Source organism: Rattus rattus, chromosome 2 (assembly GCF_011064425.1).
Source record: "Rattus rattus isolate New Zealand chromosome 2, Rrattus_CSIRO_v1, whole genome shotgun sequence".
In the NCBI taxonomy this organism is placed as follows: domain Eukaryota; kingdom Metazoa; phylum Chordata; class Mammalia; order Rodentia; family Muridae; genus Rattus; species Rattus rattus.
In genome coordinates, this window is record NC_046155.1 from 90,372,561 (window position 1) to 90,387,957 (window position 15,397).

Sequence of the window (15,397 nt, forward strand, 5' to 3'; positions counted from 1 at the left end):
CCGGGAACAGCGTGCGAGCGTGGCAGGCCTCGCGCCTGGGCGGGAGGGACGCGGCCCGCGGCAGGGCCCGGCCGTTGGCGCGGGACCAGCGAGGCGGACGAGTCCGGAGCCCGGCCTCCCGGCGGGGAGGAGGTGTGTGGGCCCTATTGCGGGATGCCCCACTCAGGCGAACCGGAGAGCGAATCTCTGTCCCTTTGTGGGCCATGGCAGCCGAGGCGCTGTCAGCCGGGGGGATTTATGGTGGAGGCGACGGGTGGGCAGGAGGCGGCCTTCCTGCGGGAGAACAAAGGGCCAGCCCGGAGGGGGCGCCTCCCGCCCAGTCCTGGGCCCTCGCTAGTCGCCGGTCGGAAGCTGAGCCAGACAGGGCCTAGGGGAGGAACTCGCTGCTCTTTTGTTCGCGCAGAGTGGGGCGGAGGTGCCTGCTGCCATGTTGTGGCCCCGGTCTTCCGGCGGCTTTCCACACGCGCCCTATGTAAAGAGGGGTTATAAGGACGAGCGAAGGAGAAGGCTGCCCAACACCGGGTAATGAGACTTCTGACCGGCCTGTCACCACCCCGGCCACCCATATTAGTACAGCAGACATTTCCCTATAGCACCACCAGTGTTGGTAGCGTTTCTGTTAAATTTTAAAGGCCTCATACATAATATGGCTGCTTCCTAGGCAGTATCCAGATTTTTTTTCCTTTTTCTACAAAAACTGTTCTTTGCATCCTTGAATACTAAGGGAATCCACGTGGCTAAACAAGATTTTACTGTGTATTTGTGGTTTTTGACTTAGTTCTGTTTTAGTCTTCTGAGGGCTGCAATGCAGTGTGAAAGTTTAATTAGCTGCAGTGCTGAAAGCTGAAATAAATTATAATCGAAAGTTTATAACTCTATATGGCAGTACCTAATTTTGGTGTTTTCTCTCTTTTCAGGCTTTTCATTTCTACCATCCCCTCCCCTCCCCACCCCATCCATTAATATTATTCTTTTGAAGATTCTTCGTTGTCAAGCCGCCAAAGTGGAGAGTGCGATTGCAGAAGGGGGTGCTTCTCGTTTCAGGTATGGTTTTTGGTGTGGGTAGACACATGGGAAGGGGGTGTTTGCAAAGGCCAGTCCTAAAAGTCATTACCAAATCCCACTTAATGTACTGTGCTTCTAGAATTGTTTTCTAAAGAGTAAATACATTACCTGGAAGTACACAGCAGGGGTGGGTTATTTTGCCTGAATGTTATGTCTGCACCTCTATGTACACTGTCAGAAGAGTACATCAGATCCCTTGGGACAGGAGTTAAAAGTTGTGAACTGCCATGTGGGTGTTAGGAACTGAAAGGCTTTCAACGTATGAGCCATCTCTAGCCTCTGGTTCACTTTCTTTTAGGCCAAAGTTCACTTTATTGTGCAATTTCTAAAATATAAATAGGGTCCCTCTCAAAGGAGGCATAATTGGTACAGTAAAAATTTTCTTTTGAATAGTGCTTCTTCGGGCGGAGGAGGAAGTAGGGGTGCACCTCAGCACTATCCCAAGACTGCTGGCAACAGGTATGGTAAAACTTGTAAGACAGTTAACTTTTAAAACTGTCAGTTTGATTAAAGACTTCCCCATGCCTAACAGGATAATTCTTGGGAAGTCATCAGTAATCTTGATGTGGATTCATAATTTCAAACTGCTTTTCATCCTCTTGGTTTATGTTTGCTGGTATTCCAAAATTACTGTCCCTACTATAGGGTATTTGTGAAGTGGTCTGTGTGGAATTTGCTTGTTAAACATTTTATTTTAGTATTAAGTCTCAAGGTTTGGTGCCTGGGCCAGCAGTTTTGGCATTGCCTGGGAGTGTGTGTGTGTGTGTATTCAGAAATGGAAGTTCTCAGGTACTACCCCAAACCTACTCGAGCAGAAATTGGGAATGGGCTTCCCAGTCTGTTTTAAGAAACCATCTGGATGATTCTGTTTGGAAAAGATTTGTAGGATTGTTTTTGTTGTGGGGAAGAAGTGAAGTCTAAGGTTTTGGGTTGGTAGCTCTTTCTCCCTTCTGTTAGGAGTTTTGGGGTAGGTATGGCAATTGTTGTGAGTGGATGCTGTGTTAAGTTCTTCCTAATTGTAAGCCACTTCATTGGTGTTTTATTAAACTAGCGAGTTCCTGGGGAAAACCCCAGGGCAAAACGCTCAGAAATGGATTCCTGCACGAAGCACTAGACGAGATGACAACTCCGCAGCAAACAACTCCGCAAATGAAAAAGAACGACATGATGCAATCTTCAGGAAAGTAAGAGGGTAAGTGCCACAGTCTGCCCTGATCGTGGTAGGGGTGAGTGAGCTGTATTCTAGTGTGTGCTGAAAAATCCATCAGGCAGGATTCATTAGGCATCCATTACACTGTAGTGGACTCTGGTCTCAACAGTATTTTAAAGAATCTTAAACAGAAGAGTATTTGACAGCAAGGGTTATTTGTTTATGACCTGCAAGCTTATGCTGGCATTTCCATGTTGGTCTTGTGTGTAACTCAGTGACATGGGTAATGTAACCATCTTAACTCATGGTCAGTTCCATATAATGAAGACCTAGTGCTCTTGAGTTTTTAGAGAGGTTTCTTGTGAAACAGCAGGAAAGCCCAAATACCATTCAGATGTTGTAACTGAGAAGTGATTCCAGCATCTCTGGATGAAACATGAGCACTTCTTTCTGTACTACCATGCACACGATTTGCATAAGCTCAAGCCAAACAAAAGCCCCACTCCTAGCCAAGAAGCTACTAACAATTACATGCTGCTGTGAGGACTTTTTTTTCTTGACATGGAGAGTCAGTTGATTTATCAACCACATTCCAAAGCAAAGTCTTATCAGGAATAAATTCGTGTTTTTAATGATTTTTTTTTTTTTTTTTTAAGAACACTTAGAGAGTTGGGGGTCAGAAAGAATATGATTTAAAAATACACTATGGAATTCTCAAAAGAAGTTGGGGGGAAAGGGAACATTTTCTTGTTTAGGGGGCTATTAAAGGGAAAGTCAATTTAAATGATATTTTTTTTTTTTAGCTCAAAAATTCTTTGTTAAGTCATACTTTGTGTTTTCTCTCCAGCATACTAAATAAGCTTACTCCTGAAAAGTTTGACAAGCTATGCCTTGAGCTCCTCAATGTGGGTGTAGAGTCTAAACTCATCCTTAAAGGGGTCATACTGCTGGTAAGTTTAAAATGTTAGCTTAAAAAGGGGGGTGAGAAATTTAACAGACCTAGGTTTGACTGAATTACTGCATTAAATGATGGGCTATAGTTCCTAGATATAGATATGATATGACAGATATATACATACATGATAGATATGATTAATGATGCTAATAAAAACAAACATCTTTAATGGTATCAAGATTCAAGAGTTAAACTATTTGTTTTGGTTGACCATGCTGTCTAGAAGTAGCTGTTGTTTTCCTTTAGTGAAAGTGGTTTTGTAAATTTTATGATAATTGACACTGACATCTTTTTCTACATAACTACCACAGGAGTTGGTCTGTGGTTTATGATTTATAGTTCGTTTCTTCCTGGGAGGGGGGTGTTTAAGAGTGTTTTTTCTGAGGTGTCCAAATTGAGATTGTTGCAAAATATAAGGTATGAATGTTATTAACGAGTCTATCTCAGCTTCCAATTCATAGTGGTTTGATTTTTAATGACTTACATAGATTGTGGACAAAGCCCTAGAAGAGCCAAAGTATAGCTCACTGTATGCTCAGCTATGTCTGCGATTGGCAGAAGATGCACCAAACTTTGATGGCCCAGCAGCAGAGGGTCAACCAGGACAGAAGCAAAGCACAGTGAGTGGCAGTTTTTGCTTCCTTTGTTTTGAAATTAATTTGAAAGATTTTTTTTTTACAAAGCGTATACTTTTTGTTTTTAAATAGACATTCAGACGCCTCTTGATTTCCAAATTGCAAGATGAATTTGAAAACCGAACCAGAAATGTTGATGGTAAGAATTTAAATTTGCTATTAACTAGCACTTGTATGCGTGTGTACGCACGTGCATACTTGCATTCCATGTCCTAAGTATAGAGGTCAGAACACTTACAAGAGTGGTTCTAAGTGTTGATTTTGTTTGCCTTTCTCAGTCTATGATAAGCGTGAAAATCCCCTCCTCCCTGAGGAGGAGGAACAGAGAGCCATTGCTAAGATCAAGATGTTGGGGAACATCAAATTCATTGGAGAACTTGGCAAGCTTGATCTTATTCATGAATCTATCCTTCATAAGTGCATCAAAACAGTAAGTATGACTTGAGTCAGTAGTGGCTTTTAGCGGGGATTTAGTCAATGAGAGAACATCCTTATATGGGGAGTATCAGGCAGTTTCTTAAATTTTGATAACCAGAGGTAACTTAGGGGAATTTTGCAGTATGCTTTACAAAGTAGAGATAGAACAGATTGCCTGTGTTAACATTCTTAGAGAGTTTCTTCAACACAGACCAGTAGGAAAGCATCGTCTTGACATGCATACTTTAGGAATTACAGATGAGTCGGTCCAAATTGAAGCAGGAAAAACTACATAAACAAGAATAACTTAAGATTGTAACATATTCTTTTGGTAGCTTTTGGAAAAGAAGAAGAGAGTCCAACTCAAAGATATGGGAGAGGATTTGGAGTGCCTCTGTCAGATAATGAGGACAGTGGGACCTCGATTAGACCATGAACGAGCCAAGGTATGTTTTTGTTGAGAAGAGTGTAAAGGGTTTGGGGATGTATCTTGTGAGGTGGTAGTATTTGCTCTGGTCGTTGACCTTTATAGCATAATAATCCAAAGCATCTTAAGTAGTACACATTTACCTTATATCTAATTGTGTATTTTTTTTGTCTCTTTTTTTATCAGTCCTTAATGGATCAGTACTTTGCCAGAATGTGTTCCTTAATGTTAAGTAAGGAATTGCCAGCCAGGATTCGTTTCCTACTGCAGGTAAGATGAATTTTAACAATGTTCAAAGTTTTGAGTTTTTCTTCTGGAATAGTAAAATAAAATTTATATTTTTTACAACTACAGGATACCGTAGAGTTGCGAGAGCACCATTGGGTTCCTCGCAAGGCTTTTCTTGACAATGGACCAAAGACGATCAATCAAATCCGTCAAGATGCAGTAAAAGTAAGAGATTTTTAATTTCTTGTCTTAACTTAGCAGTGTCCCTCTGTTAACTGGTATTGCTTTGTAGTGTCCTTCATCCAATTTGGGAAAATGGTAGCCTTAAATTTTAGTATTAAGGACAGTCAGTACTTACCCACTTTCTTCTCAAAGGATCTAGGAGTGTTTATTCCTGCTCCTATGGCTCAAGGGAGGAATGACTTCTTCCTGGAGGGACCGTTCATGCCGCCAAGGATGAAAATGGATAGGGACCCACTTGGGGGACTGATATGTTTGGACAAATGCCAGGTAATTTTAAAGACAGGAGTGTTTTGGTTAAACTAAAAGTTAATGTTCTAGTGAATTTCTAAGAATTGTCTGTATTTTAAGGTAGTGGAATTGGTACTGGTCCAGGAGTTATCCAGGATAGATTTTCACCCACAATGGGACGTCATCGTTCAAATCAGCTCTTCAATGGCCATGGGGGACACATCATGCCTCCCACGCAATCGCAGTTTGGAGAGATGGGGGGCAAGTTTATGAAAAGCCAGGTAAGACATTGATAGTATTAGGGTTAGCCTTAGGTCTAATATCTTTTGCCCTTTATTGTTTTTATATGAAGCTGAGTTGTGATGCTTTTTTTTCTTAGCATATTTCCACCTGACAGTTGTTTCGAATTGAGTAAGGTGCTTAAGAGTAGTAAAAACCACATCACTTTATTCAACAGATAGGTTAGATATTCTTCCCTGTTTCACCTTTTCTGGGCAAAGCAATGGCTTGGCTCATCCCTTTGGTACTTGATTACCATAATTTTTATCTAGACTTTCTCTCTCCCTTTCTGAAATAGGGGCTAAGCCAGCTCTACCATAACCAGAGTCAGGGACTCTTATCCCAGCTGCAAGGACAGTCGAAGGATATGCCACCTCGGTTTTCTAAGAAAGGACAGCTTAATGCAGATGAGGTACATTTGCCTACATTACTTCTATGAGTAGTTTGTCAGTGCAGAAGTCTCTTGCCCGATGATTATAAAAAGACGCGAAAGAGGACTTGAAGCTGGAATTCTTTTCCTTTTATTCTCTTCTCTACTCTTTGTCTTTAACTTCTCCTCTACTTTAATTTTCTCTGCTTCTTTTTCTCTGCCTTTTCCTCTCTCTGGATGTCCAGCGTCCTATGAGCGAAGATTATGAGATATGAGGGCAAGTTTCTAAGTTATTTATTTAGTTATCATGAGAAAATGGTAAAGATATTAAGTAGAATAAAGGGTTTATCTACATTGCTGATATTGGGAGACTTTGTAACAGTACAAACAAGGTTTGTGAACAGTTTTGGGTTTTTTTGTTTTTTAATTTCAGTATCTTACTCTTTAAATCAGGTATTTTTTCCATAAGTTAGATTTATTATGTGAAATGAAATAATTTAGTTTTTGGAGAATTATATCTGCCATGATAGTTAGATTTGTATAGAATTAGTTGTGGGTTATTGAAAGTATTAATGGTTATGTTCATTAGCTCTGTTAACTTGGTTGTATGTTGATTTGTTTTCAATTTTAGATTAGTTTGAGGCCTGCTCAGTCGTTTCTTATGAATAAAAATCAGGTGCCAAAGCTTCAGCCCCAGATAACTATGATTCCTCCCAGTGCACAGCCACCACGCACTCAAACACCACCTCTGGGACAGGTATGGATCCCCCGAAGTATAGTACACTTCTCAGTGTCCCGTAGGTGTGTGAGGACTCACGTGTTTCCTTCCCTCTGCTTCATGGTAATACTGTTCTTTTTGGTTCATTCCATCTTGATTAACCATGTGTTGTGTTTCTTATCTTTAGACACCTCAACTTGGTCTCAAAACTAATCCACCACTTATCCAGGAAAAGCCTGCCAAGACTAGCAAAAAGCCACCACCATCAAAGGAAGAACTACTTAAACTGACCGTAAGTTTTTGAAACCCTCACATAAATCATCTCTGCTGCTTGGAAAACATTTGAGGGTAGAAAATGCTAATGGGAATTGTGTTCTTAGGAAGCTGTTGTAACTGAGTATCTGAACAGTGGAAATGCCAACGACGCTGTCAGTGGTGTGAGAGAAATGAGAGCTCCAAAACACTTTCTTCCTGAGATGTTAAGCAAAGTGATCATCCTGTCACTTGATAGAAGTGATGAAGTTAAAGAAAAAGCAAGCTCTTTGATCAGTTTACTTAAACAGGAAGGGATAGCCACAAGTGACAACTTTATGCAGGTAGAACAACATTCTACTGATAGTGTGGGAAGGTAACTACTTTCCAGTTGAGATTGGAAATTAATAAAATTATTTTGGATATTCTTCACAAGGCTTTCCTGAATGTATTGGAGCAGTGCCCCAAACTGGAGGTTGACATCCCCTTGGTGAAATCTTACTTGGCACAGTTTGCGGCTCGTGCTATAATTTCAGAGTTGGTGAGCATTTCAGAACTAGCTCAACCACTGGAGAGTGGCACCCACTTCCCTCTCTTCTTACTTTGTCTTCAACAATTAGCTAAATTACAAGACCGAGAATGGTTAACCGAACTTTTTCAACAAAGCAAGGTCAATATGCAGAAAATGCTGCCAGGTAAGAAACCAACTGATTTAACACTAAGTAGAGGTTTGGGTCCTTGAATGGGTTTGTGTTTCCTAAGAAATAAATTTTTAACCTGGTAGAATGAGAAATCGCTTTTGTGTTTGCAGAAATTGATCAGAATAAGGATCGAATGTTGGAGATTTTGGAAGGAAAGGGACTGAGTTTCTTATTCCCACTCCTTAAATTGGAGAAGGAACTATTGAAGCAAATTAAGCTGGATCCATCCCCTCAAACTATATATAAATGGATTAAAGATAACATCTCTCCCAAACTTCATGTAGATAAAGGATTTGTGAACATCTTAATGACCAGGTAAGATGAGTAGTTCATTTGGCAGAAAGAAGTCTAATAATGTTTTGAGCTAGATAGCTGTTGTGTTTCTGACAAGACTTGCTTTTCAGCTTCTTACAGTACATTTCTAGTGAAGTTAGCCCACCCAGCGATGAAACAGATTCTTCCTCTGCTCCTTCCAAAGAACAGTTAGAGCAGGAAAAGCAGCTGCTGCTCTCTTTTAAGCCAGTGATGCAGAAGTTTCTTCATGATCATGTGGATCTACAGGTCAGTGCCCTGTATGCTTTGCAGGTGCACTGTTACAACAGCAGCTTCCCAAAAGGTAAGGCGATTAGTGTTCAGGAGTCAGGGATTGAGGGGCAGTCTAAGTAACACGTTGAATAATGAATCACATGCTTTTGTTTTTGGGGTTTTTTAGGCATGTTACTTCGATTTTTTGTTCATTTCTATGACATGGAAATTATTGAAGAGGAAGCTTTCTTAGCTTGGAAGGAAGACATAACTCAAGAGTTTCCGGGAAAAGGCAAGGCTTTGTTCCAGGTAAGTGCTTAGTTAAGATTTTTTGCTGTCGATTTGGCTTGGTTTGTGTTTTTCTTTGTTAGTATTTTTTAAATGACCCTCTTTATAACTTGAATGTGTCTAAAAGTACTGTCAACATTGTTACAAGCTACAGTTAAAGTAGACTGTCAGCAAAATGAGATAGTTATAGGGTGAAATCATATAGTGGGATATAAAAGTGTTAAATTAGGTGACAATTTTGGTGGGTAAAGCTGTTTGTATGATTAAGGGATTAATTAAACCTTAGGCTGGTTTTCTGTTATCAGTGGAATTAAGAGCCCTGAGAGTGGAACTTGACATCAGAGTATTCCATAATGTATATAGATAATGAGTTTAATAGTAAGATCCCAATCTAGTACTAAAGGTTCTTAGCACAATTCAGATAGTTCTCTACTAGTTTTTCTAGGCTGCAGATTTAAGGAAGCCCTGGTTTATAGTTTCTAAGGTTTATTATAGACTACTTTGTGAGGATCATCCTTAAGGATTAATCCCTACTCTACTATTGAGAATCTGACAAGTAATTCTGGTGTGCATCTTGGTATGCCCTCTTTCCATATATATATATATGGATATGCTGATATAATTTGGTTTGGTAGAGTTGCTGTCTTGGACTAGGTAAGGAAGACTACAGTGTTCCTGAAGTGTCATTGCAAGAATGGTCAAGCTGAAGTGTAAGACTAGTTAATTGAAGGTAGATGTGGTGCATGCCTTGAAGTCTGTCTAGCACTTTGAGGTTAGACGGACAGGGACTAGGTTCAGAACTGTTCTCAGTTACATGATGAATTGAAGGAACCACCTGGACTGTGAGATCTTGTCTGGTAGGCAACTGGAGCGACATCTCAGCAATTCCAAAGGTCTAGTGCCGTTTTTTTTTTAGCTACTGTGGGCCCTGCACACACGGTATGCAGGCGTAGCATACTGGCAAAACACTTGTACAGTCTTTTTAGAAGACTATGGAAAAGACTCAGTAGATAAAGACCAAAGTTCTGATACCAGAATCCACTTTTGGTATGTGAACCAAAACTTAAATTTTTTATACTGTAGCTTTACTAAATGATCGATTTAATTTACAGGTGAATCAGTGGCTAACCTGGCTAGAAACTGCTGAAGAAGAAGAATCAGAGGAAGAAGCTGACTAAAGAACCAGCCAAAGCCTTAAATTGTGCAAAACATACTGTTGCTATGATGTAACTGCATTTGACCTAACCACTGCGAAAATTCATTCCGCTGTAACGTTTTTCACAATATTTAAAGCAGAAGCACGTCAGTAAGGTTTCCTTCTGCATAAGGTTTTTGTAGTGTGATGTCTTAATCATAGTCTACCATCAAATACTTTAGGAGTATCCTTAATGTTTAGATAGAATATTAGCAGCATGCAATAATTACATCCTAAGTTCTCAAGCAGAGGCAGTCTATTGCAAGGACCTTCTTTGCTGCCAGTTACCATAGGCTGTTTTAAGTTAGAAAACTGAATAGCAACACTGAATACTGTAGAGATGCACTTTGCTCAGTAATACTTGAGTTGTTGCAATATTTGATTATCCATTTGGTTGTTACAGAAAAATTCTTAACTGTAATTGATGGTTGTTGCCGTAATAGTATATTGCCTGTATTTCTACCTCTAGTAATGGGCTTTATGTGCTAGATTTTAATATCCTTGAGCCTGGGCAAGTGCACAAGTCTTTTTAAAAGAAACATGGTTTACTTGCACAAAACTGATCAGTTTGAGAGATCATTAATGCCCTTGAAGTGGTTTTTGTGGGTGTGAAACAAATGGTGAGAATTTGAATTGGTCCCTCTTATTATAGTATTGAAATTAAGTCTACTTAATTTATCAAGTCATGTTCATGCCCTGATTTTATATACTTGTATCTATCAATAAACATTGTGATACTTGATGTAGTTGTACATGACTTCAAATAGTATCTGCAAAGTTCTGGAGAATTGTTCACTTTGTTTTGAAGTATGGATTTATCTCAGTTAAGAACTTGGGAAATTTTTAATTTCATAGTCTTAATCAGTAGTGATTGGGCCTGTAAAGAAACATCCCTTAATTGGAACATTTAAGTTTTTTTTACCTTGGGACTGTTCCTCATCAGTCTCATTCTAATGCAAACTGTCAACTTAATCTGACCTTTACCATCACAGACCTCGTGTCAACTCTTTGGCTCTGCTTTCTAAGCACCTAAGAAATAAGCTTGCCTCATTCACCAACCTCTTTACTGAGGTACCTGCTTAGCCCTTATTCTCCATTTATTCTTCACAACAAAACAACCAGCACAAGAAACTGAAAAATAAAACTGTGCATGCTTTAGAACCCAGCAGACTAAGATTGGCTCCCTCTCACTGCTTTTCATTTTTTTTCTTGCCCTTGCAAATTCACTTACTTAACCTGGAATAGTCAGTTGTCCCCTTACCCTTTAACCTTCAGATGTGGTGTAAATGTCAAAGAGCTAGCCTTGCTCTGCTGGCACAGTGAGCAGTTTGTATCAGTCAAACTGATGCAAAAGAAAAAAAATGTACTTTGGCATGGAATCCAGAGAAATAACAGACTGGGTGGTCAAGTCCTGTGTCCCCTGTCCAATATCTGTTCTCAGGTGTCACCAGCTCCTACTTGGTGACCAGAGCCTACTGTAGGCAGAGTAGTAACAGATAAGCCCTTGCTGCCTCCTAGCAGAACCATGGTCTGCCTCGGTGACTCATGTCATCAAGATTTGCAGTAGAGTAGAGGAACTGGGAAGAGTTGAAGTGGACAGCCGAAGAGGCCTGTCCCACACCTCAGCCCGGCCTGCGGTCCACTGCACTCACCCCTTGGTGAAAGCAGAGCTCTGAGGGGATAATGTGATCTCTCCCCAGTCATTGCTCAGCGGGACAGTGAATTTAAGTTTTGTGAGCTTCAATCTTAGAGAGTTGCAATAATTAGAAATTTAAGAGCAATTCAATTAGGTTTAGGATCCAAATTGTTCTGGATAAAAGATTGTCTTTGAATCTGAAGCTTGATTGACTGCATGATAACTGAGTTAGGGCTAACAGAACTAACTGAAATGATCTGTGTATACCCCACTCACTAGAAAAACTAGTAATGAATAAATGCTTGGATAGTGACCTGGGTTTTTCTTCTTTTGTTACACCACTTGATCCTAGCATTGCACAATGCCTCCAACCCATTATTTGATCTTCACAGTGTGGTGGTTATATTATTTTGTGTGGTATATACTATATTAAATAATTACCATATGATTTATATGCACGTTGAAAAGTGAGTACTTTGAAAGCAGGCACTATGACTGGACTGTTCATGTGACAAGAGTCCTTTCACATACCTCCAAAATGAGTATCCTCCAAATCCTTGAGGTGGATGTTGTGGATCAACTATACCTCTCAATGTTAAGGTAAACCAGGAGACATTTACAAAGCTCTTCCCCCACCTTGTCTTAGTGTCAGAGACAACCTGACAAGAAAAGAGTCCTGGTCCAGGAAGACAGTGGAGCAGAATAGCAATAACTGAACTTAGAGTCACATGGGTTCTCACCCTCTTATCACTTGGAACTGGGTCAGAAAAACAGGATAAAAAAATCAACTACCCTCCAAAAATGTTCTTAGAGCCCTCTACCAGATCCCAGGAGGGGACGGACATTGGTAGACAAGATAATAAGGATCTTTGTCCTGCATCCAAAAAGACTTGGTGGACACCAGGAGAATTTTGCTCCACCAACTCAACTGATATGGCTCAGAAGTAGTGATACCTTAATGGCAGCTGAAACAAACATCTGGAACACATTCTGGTTAACAGGAACGTTTAGAGATAGCAAAAAAATTACTCTGAGGATAAGGAAGGGAAGAGAGCCATGTGAGTACTACTTAGAGCAGGGTGTTGATACCATGTTTTGGGGAAATAACAGGGAAACAACCTGTAGGAAGAACCTTCAAAAAGAAAGAAGCAAAACCACAGGCCCTGAGGATGTTAAACAATCTCAAGGTCTGGGTGGTTGAGCAGAGAAAGGTGGCCTAAAGCTGGAGAGTGGTTGAATCAAAACGACCTAGTAGCTTGTGAAATTTATTCTAGTCAACATAGCCAACACTCACTGAGCATTTAATATGTCAGATCAGAGTAGACATACTGATTTATTCCCATCTAGTCTTCCCAGGTACTGTGCTTTAATTTACTGCTGTGGAAACTGAAACTTGAGTAAGTTATATACCTTGTCCAAGAACTGTACATAGTTCCCACACCTGGAGGCTCTGAAAGTGGCGCCCTCAATGAATCATGCGTTCTGATTCGAGTTACTGTTCACTTCCCCTATGTTCAGTCTGAGACCCCCACTCCCCACCCCCAGCTCAAGGATGATGCCTCCATATTCAAGTGGGTATTCTTCAGTTGGAACTTCCTGGAAAAACCCATAGATTTAGTTATGTGATTACAAAGTTAATCAAGTTGGCAAGGAAGGTTAACCATCACATCCAGAGAAGCTTTGTGCCTGTAGGATGAGCCCTTTTTTAAGATTTGGTGTGTAAGGTGTATATGGAGGGTAGGGTGTTAGGACTTTTTCAGAAGTCCATTCTCTTCCATGGTATTTATGAGGAAGGATCTCTCATGTTCTACAGCACAGCAGTATGTGATTTTCTGTCTGATTCTCCTGCCTCTACCTTCCATCTCATTCTAGGAGTGCTGGAATTACAGACAAAAGCCGCAACGGTTGGCTTTTAAGGCTGGATCTCTGGATTCAGTTCAGATCATCTGGCTTTGAGCAGTGAGTGCCATGCTACTAGCCCCCCCTTTTTCCCCCCTTTTCTGTACCTCATCCTATCACATGTGACTATATACTGGTTATTGTGATGAAAATGATATGAACAGATATCTCCACCCCAGAGAGAGCCTGAATGACTGACAAAATTTTATCCAGGCCTAGTTTATTGGGATTTTTTAAAAAGATTTCTTTATGTATATGAATACACTGTCACTGTCTTGAGATACACCAGAGGAGGCATCAGATCCCATTGTTGTTATGGTTGTGAGCCACCATGTAGTTGTTGGAAATTGAACTCAGGACCTCTGGAAGAACAGTCAGTGCTCTTAACCACTGAGGTTTCTAGCACTGGTCTCTCTCTACTTCCTGATTGAGTACAGTGTGATCAGGGACCTCATATTGCTGCCACTATGCCTTCCTTACCATCATGGGCTATATGCTCTCCAACTATATCCCAAAATAAACGCTTCCCTCCATAAATGGCTTGTTAACTAATATGGTCTCATTAACAGTCAGGACTGTCCCTGTACATGTACATGTGTCTGTACACTTGGTCCCCCAGTGGATTGTTCTATTTGGAGAGCTTAGGAAATCTTGAAGTGGATCCTTGCTGGAAGAAATTCTGTCCCTGGGGGCTAGATTGAAAGGGTTATAGCCTCACCCACTGTTTATTATGTGCAGCAGAAATTTCATCAGCCAGCTCCCTGCTCTGGCCATTGTCATTCCTTCCTCACCAGATGGACTCCTGTAACCATAAGCCAAACTCTTGAAAATCGGCATGTATGGTCATATTTTTTTCATGGCAACAGGAAAGTAAGAAAGTAACTTTACCCTGGACTTGTGTGACTGGAGCTGTAGTCACCACAGGGTTGGACCCCGAGACCCGGAAGTACTGCAAACTCAGCCTCCAAATGCCCCTGTGAGCGGAATTCTATCTCCAACTCAAAAGGCCAGATGTGGACTCACTTGGGGAAAAAGTCTTTGCCAGTGTGACCAAAATCAGAAGTCCTGAGCATGACCTGTGGTCCTGTGATGACAGTGTCACTCGATGACAGGCAGAGATGGGAGGAATATCATGTAGAGGCGCCCAAGATTGCAGACAACACTAGAAGAAAAGTGCTTCTTCCGCCTCTAGACAAAAACATTGCTTTGAAGACAGCGGATTACTGTAGTGCTGGCAGCCTACACCCCTGCTCCTGCCCAGCACCAGCACCGTCAAGAACCCCCTCAAGGACCATGCCTCCTAGTTCGCTCACTCCCTCCCAGCTCCCTAGAACTCCAAAGCCGCTCCACTCAATTGAATGCAGAGTTTAAGAGCAGAAACCAGTGGTAATGCTGGGACCCTTAATGCAGTTAGTTCCTCACGTGATGACTTCCTACCCTAAAATTTTTATTGCTACTTCATAAAGGTAATTTTACTACTGTTAGGAATCATAATGCAAATCTTTTTGGAGATAGAGGTGCCAAAGAGGTCCTGACCCACAGTTGGGAAACACTGGCGTAGGCAAACCAAGAGTAATGACATGAGCAAATGAACGATGCTTTGCTGCTCTAGTCGCAGATTCCCCGAAGACATTCATAGGAGTCATCCATTTTAGCCATGAAAAATTAGTAATTAAAAAGAAGAAAATAAGGTAATTTTACTAACAATTTCTATAATTTGGAGGGGAGTGACCTTTTGAGCTTAGGATTTTGAGAAGCTTAAAGTTTATATAAATTTATAAAATTGTCCTTCAAGAAGGCCTGAGTGAAAATCCTTAAATCATAAAAGGCAAATGGCAGCACGGTGGGGTGGGGTGGGGTGGGGTGGGGTGGGGAGGAGACTGCCAATATGTCTGATTTAAAACATATAAATTAATGGCATGCTAAGAAATAAAAATCTGCTGTATGCACCTCAGGAGTTGACCACAAACAGCTCTTCAAAAAATTAGTCAGGAAAAGGAATGTTTCGAGCCCTGAGATGGAGACATTATTCCAATTTGGAAAGTAGGACGCACAGCTGTTTAAAAGTCATGTCCGTCAAGAGCCTGAACTAAGAATTTGAATGACTCTAATGCCCATATTTTCTCCTAAGGCAGCAGATAAATTTGGAACTTATCCCAGGCGGTGGCAGCACAGGCCTTTAAACC

General features: G+C 40.9%; 1 protein-coding gene and 1 non-coding gene across 2 annotated transcripts; both read left to right on the plus strand.

Moving 5' to 3' along the window:
- The first annotated feature begins 237 nt into the window (after nt 1–237).
- Eif4g2 (eukaryotic translation initiation factor 4 gamma 2) lies at nt 238–11,625 on the plus strand. Its single transcript, XM_032895068.1, is given in 23 exon segments — nt 238–472; nt 918–1,044; nt 1,459–1,524; nt 2,117–2,257; nt 3,063–3,165; nt 3,659–3,790; nt 3,878–3,944; nt 4,084–4,235; nt 4,558–4,668; nt 4,836–4,919; nt 5,004–5,102; nt 5,253–5,361; nt 5,364–5,387; nt 5,469–5,629; nt 5,926–6,039; nt 6,629–6,754; nt 6,903–7,007; nt 7,096–7,311; nt 7,404–7,662; nt 7,779–7,983; nt 8,073–8,284; nt 8,381–8,502; nt 9,594–11,625. Coding segments are annotated over 23 exon segments (3,036 nt in total). The 3' UTR covers nt 9,660–11,625.
- On the plus strand, nt 6,091–6,278 carry LOC116895100. The gene has a single exon (XR_004387261.1). It is a non-coding gene; the product is annotated as a small nucleolar RNA SNORD97 (small nucleolar RNA).
- Nucleotides 11,626–15,397: the final 3,772 nt, after the last annotated feature.